Source organism: Dermochelys coriacea, chromosome 1 (assembly GCF_009764565.3).
Source record: "Dermochelys coriacea isolate rDerCor1 chromosome 1, rDerCor1.pri.v4, whole genome shotgun sequence".
Taxonomy (NCBI): Eukaryota; Metazoa; Chordata; order Testudines; family Dermochelyidae; genus Dermochelys; species Dermochelys coriacea.
In genome coordinates, this window is record NC_050068.2 from 267,486,828 (window position 1) to 267,506,861 (window position 20,034).

The 20,034-nt window shown below is 38.9% G+C and overlaps 1 protein-coding gene across 14 annotated transcripts in view; it reads left to right on the top strand.

Moving 5' to 3' along the window:
- ANKS1B (ankyrin repeat and sterile alpha motif domain containing 1B) overlaps positions 1-20,034 on the top strand; it is a 740,833-nt gene that overhangs the window by 673,312 nt on the left and 47,487 nt on the right. For 6 of the 14 annotated variants that reach the window (XM_043491643.1, XM_038369975.2, XM_043491656.1 and 3 more), the window contains 2 exons: positions 22-201; positions 16,453-16,527. In XM_043491643.1, the coding sequence (XP_043347578.1) occupies positions 22-201; positions 16,453-16,527 (255 nt within the window). The remainder of the gene's footprint in view (positions 1-21; positions 202-16,452; positions 16,528-20,034) is intronic. The other 8 variants (XM_043491691.1, XM_043491639.1, XM_043491670.1 and 5 more) reach the window with 2 other exon arrangements.

Below are 20,034 nucleotides of genomic sequence, written 5' to 3' on the forward strand. Positions count from 1 at the left end.
CCATTTTCCATTTCTATCCAGGAACCCAGCGGTAACCATACTCCTCCTCAGTTGTCTCCCTCACTTAGCCAAAGCACTTATACTACCGGTGGCTCCCTAGACGTTCCTCACATTATCATGCAGGGGGATGCAAGGAGAAGAAGAAATGAAAACTATTTTGAAGATATTCCCCGGTCAAAACTGGAGAGGCAGATGGCACAGGTAAGGTTAAAAAGCTGTCCTTGTGCTGTTGATCAAAGAATTAAACCTAGTCATTGTTGCATATTCAGATATTAGGGCCAGATCTAAATCAGCAAATGCAGTATCCGTTTTTGTTGTTTTTTAGTTTCAAAGCAGTGTATGCAAGGGTTATGAATCCTAAACTGGATTAGTTTGTGCACATATATATATCATATTTTCAAAAGTGTGTGCATGTACTTCATTTAAGACTCTTAGGGCCAGATTTTTAAATATATTTAGATGCCCCTAAATACAGGTAAATGCCTATGTGCATTTGAAAATCCCAGTAGGTGCCTGTTTGCATCTTTACGCATCTAAATACCCTTAAAAATGAAGCTTACAATCTTGCAAAGAGTTAATCTTATGAATGAGTCTTTTGCAGGATCAGGACCTACATTTTTAAACTCATAGTACTGAACCAATTTTTTTAAAGAAAGAAATACATAGTAGTAAGGAAAGAAATTCTAGAAAACAACTTTACTTATAGAGAAATAAGTTAGAATAGGACATAGAAAAAGATTTAGGCCCTAATCTTGCAATCTGCTTGATCTGAAAAGATCCCTGTAAAATGGATCCACACCTTCCTGTCTGAGGAAGGGCACCAGGGAGGCATTAGTTATTAGTGGGGATTGTTTATACTTCCTTCCAGGAGGCCAAGATATTGACTGACTAGCCTTAAACAAGTAATTGGTAGGCCCTTGCTCAAGAAGTCATCACTTGATGTTAAAGGCATCCCTATCCTATTTGAAAGTTTCCCTTCATGGGGAAACTTAATGTAGATTTTCTGATACCAGCCCAGGTGCTGCTGACATGCCTGTGGGATCTGGCAAAGCTGAATGGGGTTGTTTTTTGCTGACTCTATCCCATCCTTGTTGACAAGTCTTAGAGCAGAGTTTAGGAATAGCTCCTGCTCCCCGAGAGTCCTCCTATAAGTGGTTCCTTGTGGTTCCATTCTATTGCCCTGCCTGTTCTATACAGACAGATGTACAAGCTCCAGAGAGGAAACTCCATTTTAGGCTGTGTTTTCATCACTATTCAGAATACATTAGTTTCACCTCTCCTTTTCGTGAGAAGGTGCCAATTCCTAGCACTGACTGAGAGAGCGACCCATGTAAAAATGAGCTGGCAGAACCTCACTATAGAAAAGACAAACATGATACAGGTTTGAAGAGAAACTAATGAGGGGTGTGACTGCTTCCTGTACTGAGTGTGCCCACCATTTTCCAAGGAAGTTTGTAATCTTGGGGTTTATTTGAACATTTCTAAAAGGTTTGTAATTTATTTATATAATGACTTACGTGCCCATCACTGTAGCACTAAACGCATCTCGACATTAAATCAAACTGTCCACAAAAGATAGAATAAATCAGCCCCCTTCCCTGTACTCCTTCAACCAACCAGAAATAATGTACTGATGATTTTAAATCAAGCATATGCTTGACCAAAAAGATGGGTCTTGTACCACTCTAAAGGTCAGTAAAGTTAAGCTATCAGCAAAAGTGCCTCAGGATAATCTCTGCTGTTCTTTGTGCATAGGGAGAAAGATACCAAGTCCTAAATCATGTAATGCTTTGCAGTGTAGAACAAAAATAAAACTTGGAATTGCACCCAAAAACAGATGGGAAGCCAGTGCAGTTCATGGAGCACATTTGTAACATGAACAGTTCACTTCACTAAGCAGGCAGGCTGCTACATTCTGCTCTGTGTGAAGCTTCCAAGAAGTCTTCAAGCAGGTAGGGCGTATTTCAGTAGTTCATCCTTAAAGTGGCAAAGACTGTGCAAATAACTGTGTTATGGTCTACATGATGGAGAAAAGGCTGCAATCTCTTTGTTAAATGCGTGTAGAGAAAAAGCAATTAAAAATGCAAATGAAAAATGAAACCCATATGCTACCTGGGAATCCAATAGCAGTTGATGAATTCCATTTGTTAAGGCAAACATTTATAGGAAAGTGAAATTAGATTTTTTTTTCAAAGAAAAACTTGACTGTTGTATAATTTTATTCTACTGAATTAGGGCTCTCATTCTAATCCAGAAACAGCTCTGGGGAAAGTTGCCCGGTGTGCAAGCTTGCTTTCAAACATAAATCTGCGAGGCTTTCACAGTGAGGGGAAGTTTGACTGAAGTCCATGTAGAGGGGGGAAAAATATTTATCCCTGTACTTACTTAACCACTTTACCTACTGTACAAATACTACTTTGAAGGTCACAAATCTTGGATGTTTGAATATGAAATATCTCATAATTTGTGGTTGAGTACACTGATTTGTGCACATTTTATCACTTGGTTCACACTTCCCTCTTCCTCTTTTAGGCTCTAATGTTTGGGGGGGGTTTAAGTACCATTTTAGCAGCCCAGCCTGCCTCCCGTTCACTTTCCTTTCTCCTGTCTTAACATCCTGATCCTCTAGAGAGGTCTGAAACATCCTTTCCTCAGATACATAGGGACTTTTCAGAAAAAAATATTTTTTTTCTGGAAAGGCCGTCATATGTGCCTCCTATCCAAAGAGAGAACAGGTCATTTGGTACCTCTCCTGCTTCAATGCATTTGAAAAACCACTTAAGTGTTGGTGTTTTCCTGGGAGTTGGTACTCAGTGAATGCTCTTCTGCCCCTTCTCTCTCACTTTCTCAGTGAAAAACTAGAACAGTCATCCTTCAGGATTCCTTCAGATACCGAATGAAATCACAACTTAGAGTGGTGGCCGTTTTAGCATCAAATCTAGCTCTATATTCAGTTCTGTGATTCTGGTGTATGCAGAACTCCCATTGACATCAATGGGAATATCAATGACTCCATGTGGTGATCATTCTCGGATCATTGTCCGAGTCCTGCTTTTAAGAGGTTAAACTGGGCTTTGCTCGGACAATCTGGTCTCAAAATAGACATTTTAATGGAGTTTTTTTTCCTCAGCATCTTGACGTGTGCCCCAAATACTTTGCTGAAATGAACCTTATTTAGAAACATAGGACTGGAAAGGCCCTCCTGGATCATCAAGTTCAGTCTCCTGCTATCATAAGCAAATCCATTATATAAGCCATTCGTAAATTTATTAAGATCAATTTTAAAACTGGTTAGTCTGTTGTTTCTGGTACTCTTAGCGAAAGGCTGTTCCAGATCTTTAGTCTCTCCCAAAAACTCCTCTTGAAAGTAAAGCATTCAGTTTGATCCTACGCATGGATACACTGCGCTGTTGTATCTAGCAGTCTCTTCTAATCCAAACTTTTGTAGGTTCCTTTGGTTTGTGCCAGACTGACTTCTTCACAAGCAGTTATTGAAAGTGTCCTGCCCCCAACTAGAGTACTTCTTACAGACAAGTCCTTTTTTATTCTACCACATGTTACTGGGGCTAGCTTAAAGAAAAGGAGTACTTAGGCACCTTAGAGACTAACCCTTAACCCTTTCTCTGCCAGGTTCCATTCAAGGGGTATACACTCAGTCATAGGGAGAATCGTACATAAGTACCTCAGGATCAAGTCCTCAATGCTGTAATTTTGGAGGGTTTTTTAGATTCATTTTTCATCACATATTTAATGGGCACATTTTAGCTTACATTGAAGAGAGGCGACTGGATGAAAGACAATTTACAGATTTATAGCTTACTAAAAGGAGTGCATGGCTATCACACTGTTCACTTTAGCTCTTTTCTCCACTTTATTTGATTTTGTAACTTTCCAGTAAGCCTATTTTGAGCCTTAATTTAAAATCTAAAATCCAAAGAAAATATTTTAAAAGAATCAATGCACTCTAATTGTTCTGTCATTAATGACACACATTTTCACTACATGCTATGTATTAATCATCAAGCATGCTGATTTTTGCATTAGATATCAACCCTCCTGCTTTTGTTAAGGCCATTTAATACTTTAGAGGGCAAAAGGTTTACATCATTCTTCTAAATCATACTCGGATCTTATTTCTAAAAATTGATGACTTATTTGCTTGATTGAGACAAGATTGGATTAAATTAATTTAACACAGATGAGCCTGCCACTACTGGAGGTCAGACTAGATGATCACAGTACTTACTTTCTGGTCATTTTGTAGTACAGGGAGGTAAAAAAGAGTAATGCAAAGATTTTCAAAGGAGCCTAAGCAATTTAGACACCCAAATCCTATTGAATTTCCTTCTAAAATCTCAGCCAAAATGTAAAATCTTCCAAGTCCTTGAGATTGCCAGAATGTAACACAGATGACTGTGAAAAGGACTTTGTGAAACCTATCAAGATAAGACTGACTAGCCTGTGTATCACTGGTATTGGAGGCAGAAGATGATTTAGCGCTGAGCCTGCAAGTTATAGATGAACGTGATCAAATCAGCATATTCAATGTAGCTCCAGTTACACTCGAGATTAGTAAACCTTGAAATTGGAATGGAAATCACTGATTCATTTGTTTGGGAAATGAGTGAAACGACTCCTGAAGGTCAGCAAAAGGCAGCTTGTCACAGGCAAATGAACTCTTTTTCAGAGGAGAATATTAATCTGTGTGCTCAAAGTGTCCATTTAGAAAACCAGACTAGATATGTAACTTGAGGATCTTTAGTTTGCCATAGGGGTCAAAGAAGCCTAAATGGGGCAATGTAAAGCTAAATGGGGCTCAGATTCATCCAAATGTCAGGCCCTTCTTCCTGCCTCCTCCAGTATGAGTGGGAAAAAGTTCCACAGCTCCAAAATGTCACTTCTGCTGAGCAGTGCTCAGCTCTGTTTGCCTTCTCTCTGGAGCCAAGCACAGATCAGTTTGCTGAGCATTACAGGAGATCATAGTGGTAAAAGCTACTGCTTCTGAAGTGTGGTTGGCAGGTCTTTGGAGTCCAGTGCCTTCTTCAGTGGGGCCCACACCATGGTGCACTTAATGATCCTAATGTTAACTGCCATCAATCCTAACTGATAAACTTCATAGAAATATTGTTTTTTCCAGGGCAAAGACTAAGGGCTGGCTGAAAAGCTCATTGATGACAATGGAAAGAGTCCTCTTGCAGTTAGTGAGGTTAAGATCAGGTTCTAACACCTCAACAAGATCTGTCATTTGCGGCAGGGAAAATCATGGGTGTGAAAAGGAAGCCTGGTTAAGTTTCTTAAGAAACGCTGCTTAAAATCTCAGCTCTTTAAGACTAAAGATTTTACAGACAACAAAGAAACTCTAACACCTAGAGTAAAACTGCATCAAAGATTGCAAGACCAGGACATGGTTGTTCTTTCATTACTTTGGCCTTTGCGTATTGTAATACTGTAAAAAGAAAAGGAGTACCCGTGGCACCTTAGAGACTAACAAATTTATTAGAGCATAAGCTTTCGTGAGCTACAGCTCACTTTACTGTAGTAATAGGAAGAAAAAGACCTTCTTTCATATCTCAAAAGGATGGGAAAAAATTGAATTCACATGTTGTTGGTCAAGGGAATTCACTGAAGAGGGAACCCAGGGCTGAACCCTATGTCCACTCAATTTTTAAGCCTGTCTGGGCTCTTTGTTTTCATTATTTGATTTGATGTTCTATTCTGGAACTTAAGGGCCAGGTAATGTAAGAGGATAATAGCTTGAGTGTGCATTTGAAGTAAAGTCATTCCAATCAGTGTAGTGCTTCCGTGGAATGTGAAGTTTTGGTAGATCTGTAATTGATTGAAGGATTAGGACTAACACAGAGGAGCCTATACCATAAGTAGAACTATATCTACTAGCAACAACTAAATATTATCTCCAGTTAAGTAAAAGTGTAATAAAAGCTAGAGCGGGAGATACAGATTTCTGTGAAAAGAGCTAAGGGAGAATGTTTTCAGCTCTTTATACCTTGAACTTCTATACTACCTTCCAAGTGTTTTACGAAATTAATTTATCTTCACAATGTCCTTGAGGCTATTCTGGGTAAATATCATGTCCTCCAATTTACTCCTAGGGAAACTGATGCACAGAGAGATTGTGATGTGGTCAGGGTTACAGAGCAAGTTTGTGGCAGAGTCATTAATAGAACCCAAGCCTCCTGAGACTCAGTCCTGGGTTTTAACCATGAGTCTGAATTTTTGTTCATTTATCTGTATTGTGTTTGTATTTTTTTTTCTTTCCCCCCACTCTCACCTTTGGAGGGATTTAAAGGTTATGGAGGAAATTAAGGATTGAATGTCTAAAGGAAGAGACCAATGTGCAAGATGATCATCTGCAAGAAGCAGTGGATTAAAGTGAGAATAATGTGTTTTAAATTGTTGGTGAAATATATTATGGCAAAGAGTACTTTAATATTGCAGTGGATTTAAGAAATGATTAAAATGAGGATGAGGCCAGTGTGGATGAAAATCTTTTGTTCTGCTTTTGTTTGAGAGTTTGACTTCTGTTTCAAAATGCAACCAACCGATGGAAAATATAAACGTTGAAGAACACAAGACAGACGTAATGTAAGAAAACCTCAATAAGAACCTAATGAAATGTTGAAAGTTTCACCTTTTTAAAATGTATTATATTTTTAAATACTGAAAGATTGCTGAACTGTGAAGAACTTAAATTTATGGCAGAGGAAAAATGACTCTATGAGATTTTGGACTGTATGATAAATATGTTACTGAAAGAATGTTGTCTTTTTGTATACATATTTCCTATGAAGCTCTAAATATCACCTCCTAGTATATTGAATATGACTAAGTAAACTATAAAAACGGAATTAAGAACTAACTCAGTAATTTCTACTTGAAAAATCTTAATATTTTCAAAAATGTGACACACTTTTGCTTTTTGAAATAATGCAGTGGGATGTATATTAGATCTGCACACTGCTTCAGCATACAGAGTCCAAGAAGAATGAGCAACTTTAATAGTTGGTGTAAATGGTACAATTAATGCCACAAATGCTAAACCAAGATGGGGACATATGTGATAATTACTCAGTTACATGTTTTCTCACTTATACAACCATTATTTTTGTAAGGATGATCTGGAAGATCCAGGGAGAGTTCCTCTTGACAAAGTAACTAAAATAAAAAGTTCAAGAATCTCTGGAGTCCAGAGAAGAGCTCTAAGCTCCAATATCCAGATCTTTTAGCTCCTGGAAAGGGCTAAGGCCTTCCAGTGGAGCTATGGGTGCTTTTTTGAAAAGGAGTCCATACATTTTAGGTGCCTAATATGGATAATTGTTGCTTAACCGTAGGCAACCACATTTTAATATTATGTCCTCTGATCTTAAATATTGGTTGTTAGTTCAGAATTTTGTGTCACATTGTCTGCCAGTCTCCACCGTAAATCATCACCTGCACAGAAAGTCAGGGTAGCTATGGTGAAATGTCTTCAGTCCCAAGATTATGAAGATTTCCTTTGTTAAATTCATCAAGATGTTGACAGTCTGTTTTTTCCTTGTATATAGTATTAGCATTGAGATGCATACACCCAGGAAGCCCAGCATGACAGTCTCCAGAGATGTCCAGTCAGAGAATAACTGACAGATGCAAAGATAACAGGCTGGGGAGCATTTGTGGGAAAAACATTAGCATAGGGGAAGTGATCAGTCAGCAAAAGATTTGCTGTACACTATATATCAGTGCACTAGAACTCTGAACTGTAACGATGCATCTTGCTCTGAGGAAACTGACGAGTTTTCTCAGATCACACAAGGCAGTAATAGTCTACAAAAACTAACAGAAGGAACCTTAAGCAATCTCCCCCGGAAGAAACCAGCTCCTGTTTAATGGGATGAAAACAAATCTGAAATCAGCCTTTAGTCTACCGAGTCTCTCTGCATGTACCTGCTCATCTCCACCACAGGCATGTTGGTTGAGTGGAGAGGAATTCCATCCTGGGGATCATAGTCAAGTGAAAGAGGTCTTCAGCTGGTTCACAGACAAACAAGGGAGTCCCTTTGTTCTCTTTATATCAAAGGACAACTACAAGGTACATACTTCTGCAGCAGATGCAGTCATGGCTCAAGTTGCTTTCTTAGGAAAATGTCACTTCAAGATGGCCTGCACTTTTCTGCAAATCCTCCTCATGTGAAGAATTATCAGGAAGGCAGAACTCCCTCCCCCTCCGTTTTCACTAGGGGGCTCAAAATGGCTTGTTCGTGAAAGTAACCTTTGGATATTCGTACTTGTGAGATGCTTTTCCACACCCCCATCGGGCCTGGGAGTGGAGCAGTGGAAACAATAGAACATTGCTGCTGCATGTTCATGCCAACTGCTAACCTCCCCCTCTTCCTCAGAGTTCTTCTTTCATGTGACTTCTCTTGGACTCAGCAGAAGGAATTGAGATAGCTGGAGCTGCACAGCTCTTTTATAACAGTGGTACTGTAAAGAGACTGCTCAATGCACAAGAAACCCACTCTACTTACAGTAATGCAAGCTGGGAACGTGCTGCTTTATTCAGCTACATAAGAGAGTGGAGGAAACACCCACTAACTAAACAGGAGGTAAAGGAGGGATGGAACATGGCTCCAACTCATAATACTCTGAGTAACTCAGTTAACCCCTTGATTGTCATTTTACTACAGGCACCAAACATTTCATGCAGCAAGGGAGCATTTATGTGGCCCCAGTCCTCTCTGGGGAACTGCTTTCTGGATAGCTCTCAAGCTCTGTTCCATAAGGGGGTTGCATCACACAAGCAAGCATGACTATGCAGAGGTAACTCGCTGCAAGATCCACAGTTACCCTAGTGTAGATATTAGGACCATTTTAAGAGATCATTATGATCATATTAGTCTGGCTCTCTGCATAGCAGACTTGACATTTTTCACCCCATGATTCCTGCATCAAGCACATAATCACTAGCTCATGATCACATGATCACATAATCACCAGAACATATTTTTAGAAAGATATCCAGTCTCGATTTAAAATTGTCAAGAGACGGAGAATTCACCACATCCCTAGGTAAATGGTTCCAATGGTTAATTACCATCACTGTTAAAAAATTGCATCTGATTTCTAGTCTGAATTTATTTTATCTTCAGCTTCCAGCCACTGGTTTTAGACTAACAGACAATGGCAGAACAAAAGAGCTCTCTGCTTTCAGAAATCCCTTCCCAATGTAGGACTGTGATCAAGTCCCCAGTTAACCTTTTGTTGTATAAACTAAATAGCTTGACCTTCTATAGCCTCTCGCTGGCGGGTTTTCCAGGCCTCAAATCATTTTTGTAGTTCTTTTCTGAAACAATCTTGCCAACAATCTTTTTTAAAATGTTGATACTAGAACTGGAATCAGTATCCCTGGAATAGTCTCATGAATGCTGTGCCCTGGGGTAGTATCACCTCCCTACACCTACTCAGTATTCTCTTGCTTATGCATCCAAGGATCCCATTTGCATTGCCCTCTGAGAATATAGATTCATAGATACTAAGGTCAGAAGGGACCATTCTGATCATCTAGTCTGACCTCCTGCACAGCGCAGACCATAGAATCTCACCCACCCTCTCCTACAAAAAACCTCACCTATGTCTGAGCTATTGAAGTCCTCAAATCATGGTTTAAAGACTTCAAGGAGCAGAGAAGCCTCCCTCAAGTCAACCATGCCCCATGCTACAGAGGAAGGCGAAAAACCTCCAGGGCCTCTCCAATCTGCCCTGGAGAAAAATTCCTTCCCGACCCCAAATATGGCAATCAGCTAAACCCTGAGCATATGGGCAAGATTCCCCAGCCAGATACTACAGAAAATTCTTTCCTGGGTAACTCAGATCCCATCCATCTAATATCCCATCTCAGGGGATTAGGCCTATTTACCCTGAATATTTAAAGATCAATTACTTACCAAAATCCCATTATCCCATCATACCATCTCCTCCATAAACTTATCGAGTAGAATCTTAAAACCAGATAGATCTTTTGCCCCCACTGCTTCCCTTGGAGGGCTATTCCAAAACTTCACTCCTCTGATGGTTAGAAACCTTCGTCTAATTTCAAGTCTAAACTTCCTGGTGGCCAGTTTATACCCATTTGTTCTTGTGTCCACATTGGTGCTGAGCTGAAATAATTCCTCTCCCTCTCCTGTATTTATCCCTCTGATATATTTATAGAGAGCAATCATATCTCCCCTCAACCTTCTTTTAGTTAGGCTAAACAAGCCAAGCTCCTTAAGTCTCCTTTCATAAGACAAGTTTTCCATTCCTCGGATCATCCTAGTAGCCCTTCTCTGTACCTGCTCCAGTTTGAATTCATCCTTTTTAAACATGGGAGACCAGAACTGCACTCAGTGTTCTAGGTGAGGTCTCACCAGTGCCTTGTATAATGGTACTAAAACCTCCTTATCCCTACTGGAAATACCTCTCCTGATGCATCCCAAAACCGCATTAGCTTTTTTCACAGCCATATCACATTGGCAGCTCATAGTCATCCTATGATCAACCAATACTCCAAGGTCCTTCTCCTCTTCCGTTACTTCTAATTGATGCGTCCCCAACTTATAACTAAAATTCTTGTTATTAATCCCTAAATGCATAACCTTACACTTCTCACTATTAAATTTCATCCTATTACTATTACTCCAGTTTACAAGGTCATCCAGATCTTCCTGTGTAATATCCTGATCCTTCTCCGAATTGGCAATACCTCCCAGCTTTGTATCATCTGCAAACTTTATTAGCACACTCCCACTTTTTGTGCCAAGGTCAGTAATAAAAAGATTAAATAAGATTGGTCCCAAAACCGATCCCTGAGGAACTCCACTGGTAACCTCCCTCCAGCCTGACAGTTCACCTTTCAGTCGGACCCATTGCAGTCTCCCCTTTAACCAATTCCTTATCCACCTTTTGATGTTCATATTGATCCCCATCTTCTCCAATTTAACTAATAATTCCCCATGTGGCACAGTATCAAATGCCTTACTGAAATCTAGGTAAATTAGATCCACTATGTTTCCTTTATCTAAAAAATCTGTTACTTTTACTACCTTTTGTAAAACCATGTTGTATTTTGTCCCATTTACCATTGACTTCACTGTTCTTAACTAATTTCTCCTTCAAAATTTTTTCCAGGACCTTGCATACTACAGATGTCAAACTAACTGGCCTGTAGTTACCCGGATCACTTTTTTTCCCTTTCTTAAAAATAGGAACTATATTAGCAATTCTCCAATCATTCGGTACTACTCCTGAGTTTACAGATTCATTAAAAATTCTTGCTAATGGGCTTGCAATTTCAGGTGCCAATTCCTTTAATATTCTTGGATGAAGATTATCTGGGCCCCCCGATTTAGTCCCATTAAGCGGTTTCAGTTTTGCTTCTACCTCAGATATGGTAATATCTACCTCCATATCCTCATTCCCATTTGTCATGCTACCATTATCCCTAAGATTCTCTTTAGCCTTATTAAAGACTGAGGCAAAGTATTTGTTTAGATATTGGGCCATGCCTAGATTATCTTTAACCTCCACTCCATCCTCAGTGTTTAGCGGCCCCACTTCTTCTTTCTTAGTTTTCTTCTTATTTATATGGCTATAGAACCTTTCACTATTGGTTTTAATTCCCTTTGCAAGGTCCAACTCGACTCGACTTTTAGCCTGTCTCACTTTATCCCTACATGTTCTGACCTCAATTAGGTAGCTTTCCTTGCTGATCCCTCCCATCTTCCACTCCCTGTATGCTTTCTGCTTCTTCTTAATCACCTCTCTAAGATGCTTGCTCATCTACAGCTTGGTCTACAACTCCTTCCTATGAATTTTTTCCCCTTTCTTGGGATACAGGCTTCTGCAGCTTTGATTTAAAGTAATCCCAGGCCTCCTCTACCTTTAGATCCATAAGTTCTTCAGTCCAATCCACTTCCCTAACTAATTTCCTTAATTTTTGAAAGTCAGCCCTTTTGAAATCAAAAGCTCTAGTTGCAGATTTATTTTTGTTAATCCTTCCGTTCAGTTTGAACTGAATTAGCTCATGATCGCTTGAGCCAAGATTGTTCCCTACAACCATTTCTTCTATGAGGTCCTCGCTACTCACCAAAATTAAATCTAAAATATGTTCAGTCACAGAGAGACCCCCCCCATACACACACAGATGCTGAATTAAGGGGCTGCAAGCTTCCTCCCATCCGCCCGTGCACTAGTGCAACCATGAAGCTTCCCCATAGATCACAAGCACTGAGCATTGTTCATTTATGCCATGGCTCAGCAAGATGTGTAGTGTCTGTAATTACAGCTGGGTGAATTAGATCCTTCTTTGAATAAGTCTACAGGAGTCTAGTCTCTCACGAGTAGCTAAAGTTAATGCAGTGTTGTGGTAGCCATGTTGGTCCCAGGATGTTAGAGAGACAAGTTGAGTGAGGTAATATCTTTTATTAGACCAACTTCTGTTGATGAGAGAGAGAGAGAGAGACAAGCTTTTGAGTTTACACAGAGCTCTTCTTCAGATCACCTGAAGTTGGTCCCAGAAAAGATATTTCCTCAGCCACTTTGTCTAATAGCCAAGGTTAAAGCATTTTTGAATTCCAACATTTACCATTTTATTTGAGGGTAGAGGGATGGAGTTACAGCAGAAATGGTATAAGGTGGTTGCCTTTCCCAAGTTCTTAAAATATTACAAGCTCACTCTCCATGTTTTAATAGATGCAGCCTCTACTTGGTGGGGGCAAAGAGCTGTTTGTCTTGAACTCCATATGTGATGTTTATGAGGGAAGTAAGAAGAAGGGAGAAAAGTGTACAATCTTTTCTCTTCTCAGCCTCTCCACCTGTTCTCCCCTGTTAGCTTGAGTTAGAATGATTCATAACTTGGTTGGGTACTGCTGTTCCAGCAGATAGGGCACCTGGAATGCAGAGACCTGGGTCCTAATCCTGACTCTGCCATTGACTCCTGTGTGGGACGTTGGACAAGTCCAACTTGGACTGTGCCTCAGTTTCACCATCTGTAAAATGGAGATAAAGAGGCTGGTGAAGTGCTTATAAATCTAATGAAAAGCGTGACCTAAGTGACAGGTAAAAGTAGTATTTTTATTAGAACACTTACACTCTGCACCAATATTTTGGTTATACCAGTACAGATGTGTCTCAGGATTTATGAGAATATTCTCAGACAAGCTTTAGACGTGTTTTAGAGAGCAGGGCTGCCATTTTTTTTCACCTATGGAAATACTGAACTGCAGGAAAAAAGAGAGTAGATTAAAAGAAAACTGGGAAAGAGTGAAGTGCTCAAACATTCTATGGTATGATTGGCCATTACCTGAACAATGGATGTCTGAAATAACAGAGGAAGTTCACAGGGGGGAAAAAAGCTAGTCATATTTTTTTCTTTGTGTGAATATATTTTATGAAAGTAAGAAATTAAAGCAAGGTTGACAGAAGCAATGGAAGTTTCTTAACACAATTCTTCTAAAGTGTCCCAAGTTGTAATGGGACAATGATCTGAGGAACCTCCTGTATATTTGATTTGTCTGTATCTATTTTGTGGGATTGTGATTTCATATGAATATGCATGTTTTGTTGTTTTGTTTGAATGTTAATAGTTTGCATTTATTTCTTTGTGCATGTATTAATATTTATTCGGAATAGTTGATGACATTTTTTCTGTCCTTCACAGTATCCCTTTGCAAAATGTTGCTAGTTGATAACCTTTTCTCACAGAGCTCTGTGTCCCTGGTATTAAGTGGCCAAGTTTTTTGTTTGTGTACACTACTGTTCAGATAGGAGGGTGGCTATACATTTTGTTCTTTTCTTGTTTTGAGGTAGCATGTTCTTGGGGACTGGGAATTGGTAGCTCCTGAATTCTAATCCCAACTTCCCCACTACTAGTTTGTGACCTTGGACAGTCACTCAATCTCTCTTCTTCGGTCAGTTTCTCCATATTCAAAATAGAAAAAAGCAAACTTACTTAGCTGCTTTCTTAGGGAATTTGATACTTCATTGATTACTGTTTGTTCAGCACTTTGAAGCCACAGAAGATGTATACAGTAAATGCTAAATACTATTTTCTTCAGTGGCAGGAAAATCTTGATTTCTGCATAAAACCCATTGTCCTTTATAACATTAATATTTTTCCGCTGTGCCTAAATTTTCTATCCACTGAAACATCAGTAGCACAGAACTGTGTTATGAGAAGTGCTGCATCCCACTGGATGTTGCTATAGTCATAGAATGCTCTTTAAATCACTTTAGTGCCTCTTTTCAGAACTTTTACATTTAAAAAAATAATTTCTCTTAAGTCCTGATCCTGCAAATATTTACTACTGGGTGTATGGCTGATTACTGTGGGTAGCCTGCTCACTGGAACTATACACGGGAATCAGTGTCACATCTGGTAGTAAGTTTTTTCAGGATCAAGCTGTTAATCACTATGAACATTTTATCCAGATCAGAACTCAATTAACACCTTGCTAAATGAGGTATGTTCTACAGAAGATTGTACTCCATTACACAGAGTAAAGCTGGGCTGAGGTAATTCTTTAGGAGAATTAATATTAACTGTAAAAAGTACCTTTATAGACTACTAATGCACTATAAATATATTAGTTTTGCAAAAGCGTAGTTCCCTTCCTTCACCCAAGTGTCACTGCAGGCAGTCAGAAAGTCATTCTGGAGTGCCTCTTCAGTGGAAGAGTAGGCATGAGAAGTTCTGAGAATATGGGGTAGATAAAAAGAGGAATCAAGTGACCAGAAAGAATACTCTGTGAAACAGCTTAAGAATATGTGGGCGAGAAGAGTATTTGGGGTTGCATTAACACCTGGCCCTGCTACTGGGGAAATGTATTTCAAGATAGTTAGTCGCAGGGTGAGCCTGAGGAGGACAGGAGGGCCAGAAGCAATGTCCTTAGATGTGGGGATATGTTTGATGGATAGCAGAATCAGGATAGACAAGAAGGAAACTGGAAAGGTCAAGGCTATGTTTTCATTATATATTTCATGACATCAAAGTGTAGTGTCCTGTGGATCCTGGAACTCAAATTATTAAAGTCTCCAGTGGGATACGGAGCCAGGAGATGTGACTTTTGGAAAACAAAATGGGGAGCCAAAAAGTGAACAACAGATACGGAAGGGTTTAAAAGATACTTATGGGGGGAGAAAACATTTTAAAAAAATATCTGTGGAAACTGGAGGGAAATAAAGACAAGTGAAAGATACTAGTTTGCTACCAGCCAACCTGGGAGGACTTGCAGGTTAGCCCAGAGAAAGCCCATCTGCTTTTGCCAGTCACCAGAATGTTAACAGTGACCTAGCCTGTCACCCTAGAAGGCATCCAGATTTCAAACAGCAAAAGGTAAGGGCAAGGGCACCCAGTTGTGTCTATTTGAATGCTAACTTTTTTGGACACTGATATTAAATTCTTGGTGTTGTCTTTAGCTGCCAGCTATGCTGTGTATATTGTGGTTAAACTATTGATGTACTAATTGCTAGCTATTTTAGAGGCTGCAGTTGCATTTCTCATGTGTTTAATGCCTTTTGTTGCTGCCAGCTCAGGATACTGTGGGCAGTTCCCACGTCTGGCACTTATTTTAGTTGCTTGGCTACTATGAAATGTTATCTTAGCATTTCTTGTTGTGTCACAGTGGCTTTTCTCGATAGCATCCCACTAAGGAAATACTCAAAAGGGGCTGACAGACGCTATGCCTATATTGTTCTGTTGCTTTTGCTACAGTTACTGCAATATGATCCTTACTTTACTGTTGTTAATGCAGGTTTCTTGTAAAATATTGGATGGACAGTATGAGACCAATGCTGCCCATTTGATTAACTTCAGAGGGATGCAGTAGAGGGCAGTATTGGGCCCTAAATGTTTGAATGAAAGGGAATTACTGTTGGAGGGAAATGGTGGGTGATCACTTCACTTTACTCTTTCATTTTCCTCTATTAATAGCTACAATGCATATGGAATTTTAAAGTTATTTCACTATTACTAATTTTTTCTGATTTCACACCCACCCAAAAAAATCTCTATGAACCCTCTCACTCCAATGTAACTCAAAAACCAAAACACAACTGGCCTTTTGACTGGTAAAAAAACAAACTGAAAGCAACCCATTTTGCCTCCTCTCTCACCTTTTCCCATTTATTTATTTTTGTTTGTTTATTTATTTTCTATTTACAGAGCTGGGTTTCACCATTGAGTTTCAAAATTATTTTTATTATATACGCAGTGTGAAGTCTCTTCTGAAGTCTCTAAATAAACTATATTTTAAGTAAGTCCAAAAAATGTTTTGTCAACAAAGAAATGAAAACTGACTCCAAGTGCTGCCATTTTTAAACTGTTGTTGCAATCTTTTCCTTTTCATACTCTTATTCCTGCTTTTTGATGGTTGTAGTGCATTAATATTTGCAAGATGAGATGCAGTTTTCTGTTTATATTAGCAGTCTTCTGTCTGTGAGATATGGACCAACCAGAATGCAGGATTTCCTTTCTCATCGATGCATCAGGTTCATAATGTAAGATGCTGTAATAAATGGCTACGTTGTCACTGTATGGAAGTGTAATGTGTTGCCATGGTGTTATTAGTACTTATATATGGGTGTCATGTTGAAATTGGAAAACAATTTGTACTGTCGTCTGATGCGTGGGATTATGTGTATGTACATTCATTTATCATGGTGTATGATTAGTTTTATGTTGATTGTGTGACTGGAGATGAAGGAATTTTTAGTTCTAGAGTTAAGTTAAAACTTACCTCATGGTAGATTTGATGTCTGTTCCAGCACTTTTTGTTTGCTCATTTATTTTAAAGCAAGAATGTGTAAGTTGCTTAGTTTGTGCACCCTGTTTTATACATCAGCCTTCCTGTTAATAAGTAGGATCTACATTCCTCATACCTAACTGATGAACTTTGAGATGATGCCATCTTTGCTGTGGCAGTAAGCCATTTCTTGTGAATTATATGTGACCTTGATAATGCCCCAAATTTGTGTAATTTATGTGAAAACCTGTGCCATTCAAGTGATAGTAAAAAGTTATCTGTAACATGCTGTATGGAACAGCATGTTAATAGTTTACGTTTTCCCCATATATGATACTTTTTAAGAGGCTCATGAAGGTCCCATACACATGACATGACTGGCATCTTGAATTACCTCTGTGATAGAAGGATATCTCAGCTACCATTCTTTAGAAAATTTTAGAGTTTCTTCAAGCATACCAAGAAACTTTTTGAATCATTTAAAAATTTACCTTTGTTTCAAAAAACAAACATTTGAAAGGTTCTGAAATGGCCATAGGAAATCTATCTTCTGACTGTGGATATTTAAAAAAAAAAATTGAACTAGATTTTTGGCTGGTCCACAGAACACTTAAAATTCCTCCAGGGACAAAAAAATTTAAAATTTCAGCTAAAAGCGCTGTCTTGTGTGTGCTCCTGTTTATAGTCCTGGTAACTAATGCATAGCGCTGGAACTAAGGCACCTGGCTTTACTGGTGGACAATTACAACAAATAGTCTCAGTTAAAAAACAAAATTCAAAACCCTTTAAAACAGGCCTACTCTAGCTTTTCTATGTCAAGTTTTGTACCTTCCATATTTTAGAAAGAGATTATGAATGGTTTAGAGAGTTTATAAAAATTGTTTGGGGATTACTTCTGACATCTCTGTCTCTGCAGTCAGATTCCTTAGTTACCTTGAGTCAAACTGCAGGAGGGAAAAATTAAAAATAGCGTATGTGCAGCAATTCTAAAAATGGCCTTATAGTTTTAATCTACTTTTTCGGTGTCACTTAATTAATATTCAATAAATCAGTCTTTTCTAGGGCGAGAAGCAAGAATGGTGTGTTCCACTGGGAAGCTGGAAGTCTCCCCATTCCCAGTGGTATAAAGTATTGTAGGAATATGATACCTGAATTCAAAGCTTTGACATTTATGGCTAGAAAATCCATCACTGATGAAGGATTGAATCTTGCCCCACTGGACTTGGCTTGGAGTAATTTTGTGAGGGGAAAATCCATATTTGTAGGAAGGAAGAGAAGAAAACATTTCTCTCTCAGGGTAGTTTAGGGAAAACAAACAAACAACACAGTAGCTGTTGGAAGCTGGGGGGGAGCAGGGAGTGGTATGGAATGTTAAAATAAGGCCCAAGGAGACAGACTAGTGGGCATGTGATAAATTGCTCTGGTATTTGACAAACTAAAGACATGCAATGAATAAATTTATCACATGTGTCTCCAGTTCATCGTAGCGATATCACCTCCACATATATGGTCTGTTGTAATATGAAAGATTTAGTTGTTTGGTTATCTCTGGGTCTTACAAATAAAAGTACTGAAATCAAAAGATTTATAAGAACATATGTGCTATTTAAAACTAAATTAAATATGGTAGGTCCAGGGTCTTAGCTTACAAATGGAGACCATTGTATTATTTTTATAGTGGCTGAAAATGCATTGGGTACTTGTGAATGGCCTGAATCTCAATATATGGACCATGAGTTAGTATCCAAACTCACCCCTCAGGTTTTTCATTATTCATAACTCAAACGTTTAAGCCTAAGCTTCCTCCTCAAGCCCTACAGTTTCCCTTTAGGATCTCCACTTGCCCAAAGAGCTGCTTCCACTCCTTTATATCCTGGATGGAATTAACTAGACTCCCCTGCCAACATGACTCAGCTATAATTGTCCTAAATTTCAGTACAGCATTTTAGTGACTCAACAGAAAAGCCCTTTATTCCTACACAGGATTGTAGAGTCTGCCCTGTTACCCAACAGAATAAATAGAAAGACATGGTCCCCATCCTGAAGAGTTTACAATCTAACTTTAGACCTGATGGGACAAGTGAAGGTGAAAATCAGTAGGGAGATGATGGAGTAAGGATAGACAAAGGCTACTGCTCTGTTTATACAGGCATGCATATTTGTTCCAGTCTAAGTATTTTCAAATAGTAACTGCTATTATTGACTTAGGAGAAATAGTGGGTATTGGCAATAGCGTTGTCTAAAATTATAAGGAGCTTGGTAGGAAGCAATCAAAAAGAAATGAGATGAAAACCTAGCTTCAGCTGAATGCTAAAGAACATATGATACAGTTACAAAAGAGCATTACAGGGCTCTGTGGGTAACATGCCTTCTTTTTTCATCAATCAAAAATTATCCACACATACAATGCTTAATTTTTTGCAGCATTTCTTAGTAGTTGCTATCTCTACAAGAAGATGCTGATTGGAATACACAAAAGGTCTTCAACTCCAATAGTCTGTCAGTAACAGCAGGTTTCTGTAGCTCTCTCAGCTGTGTTATGTATTTAGATCCACCATTCTAGTCCCAAGCACTTTTATGGTAATTTTATCAATTATTTTTTATCTAAATTGAAAGGGAACAGAGTCTTTGTTTCTATGATTGTACTTATTAATAGAGTGATTAATACAAAGGAATGGTATCTGTACAGTCCCTCTGCAAGTATGTCATACTTGATCTTTATTGTTTCATCTGAAGATTATTTCTTATTTCCTCAAGATTGTTGCTTCTTAGCTCCTTTATACATTAGACCTGTCTGTTAGCAATATTCACTGTTTCTCCTGCCACTGCTCTCCATTCACGGACTGAAATATTGGTTCCTGAACAGCTTTTAAAGGTTTTTTTTGATACTTTTACTTTTAATATCTTTTGTGCAAAAATAGTCCAAATTGTAAATTCATTTACTTGTTTGACTCCTCATTTAATTTCCGACTGCTATCTGTCCTCTGTGTATGGGAGTAAATCCTCTTAGGACCAGTGCAGCGTGGGGGTCTAGAGACATGACCCAGTGTCATCTCTACTATGGGGCTCCTGTTCCTACCTTATTAAGATCCCTGAAATAGTCAGAGTTCAAGAAGCAAGGATCAAAGGTGTTATCTTTATGGCTTCTTTACTCCATCTGTTCTTTTATCAGGCCTGGTCCATGGCAATGTCCTTTTGCTAAATGCATGAGGCATGCCACCCGCCCACGGCAGAACAGTTTCCTCCTATAAATTGTCCAGCA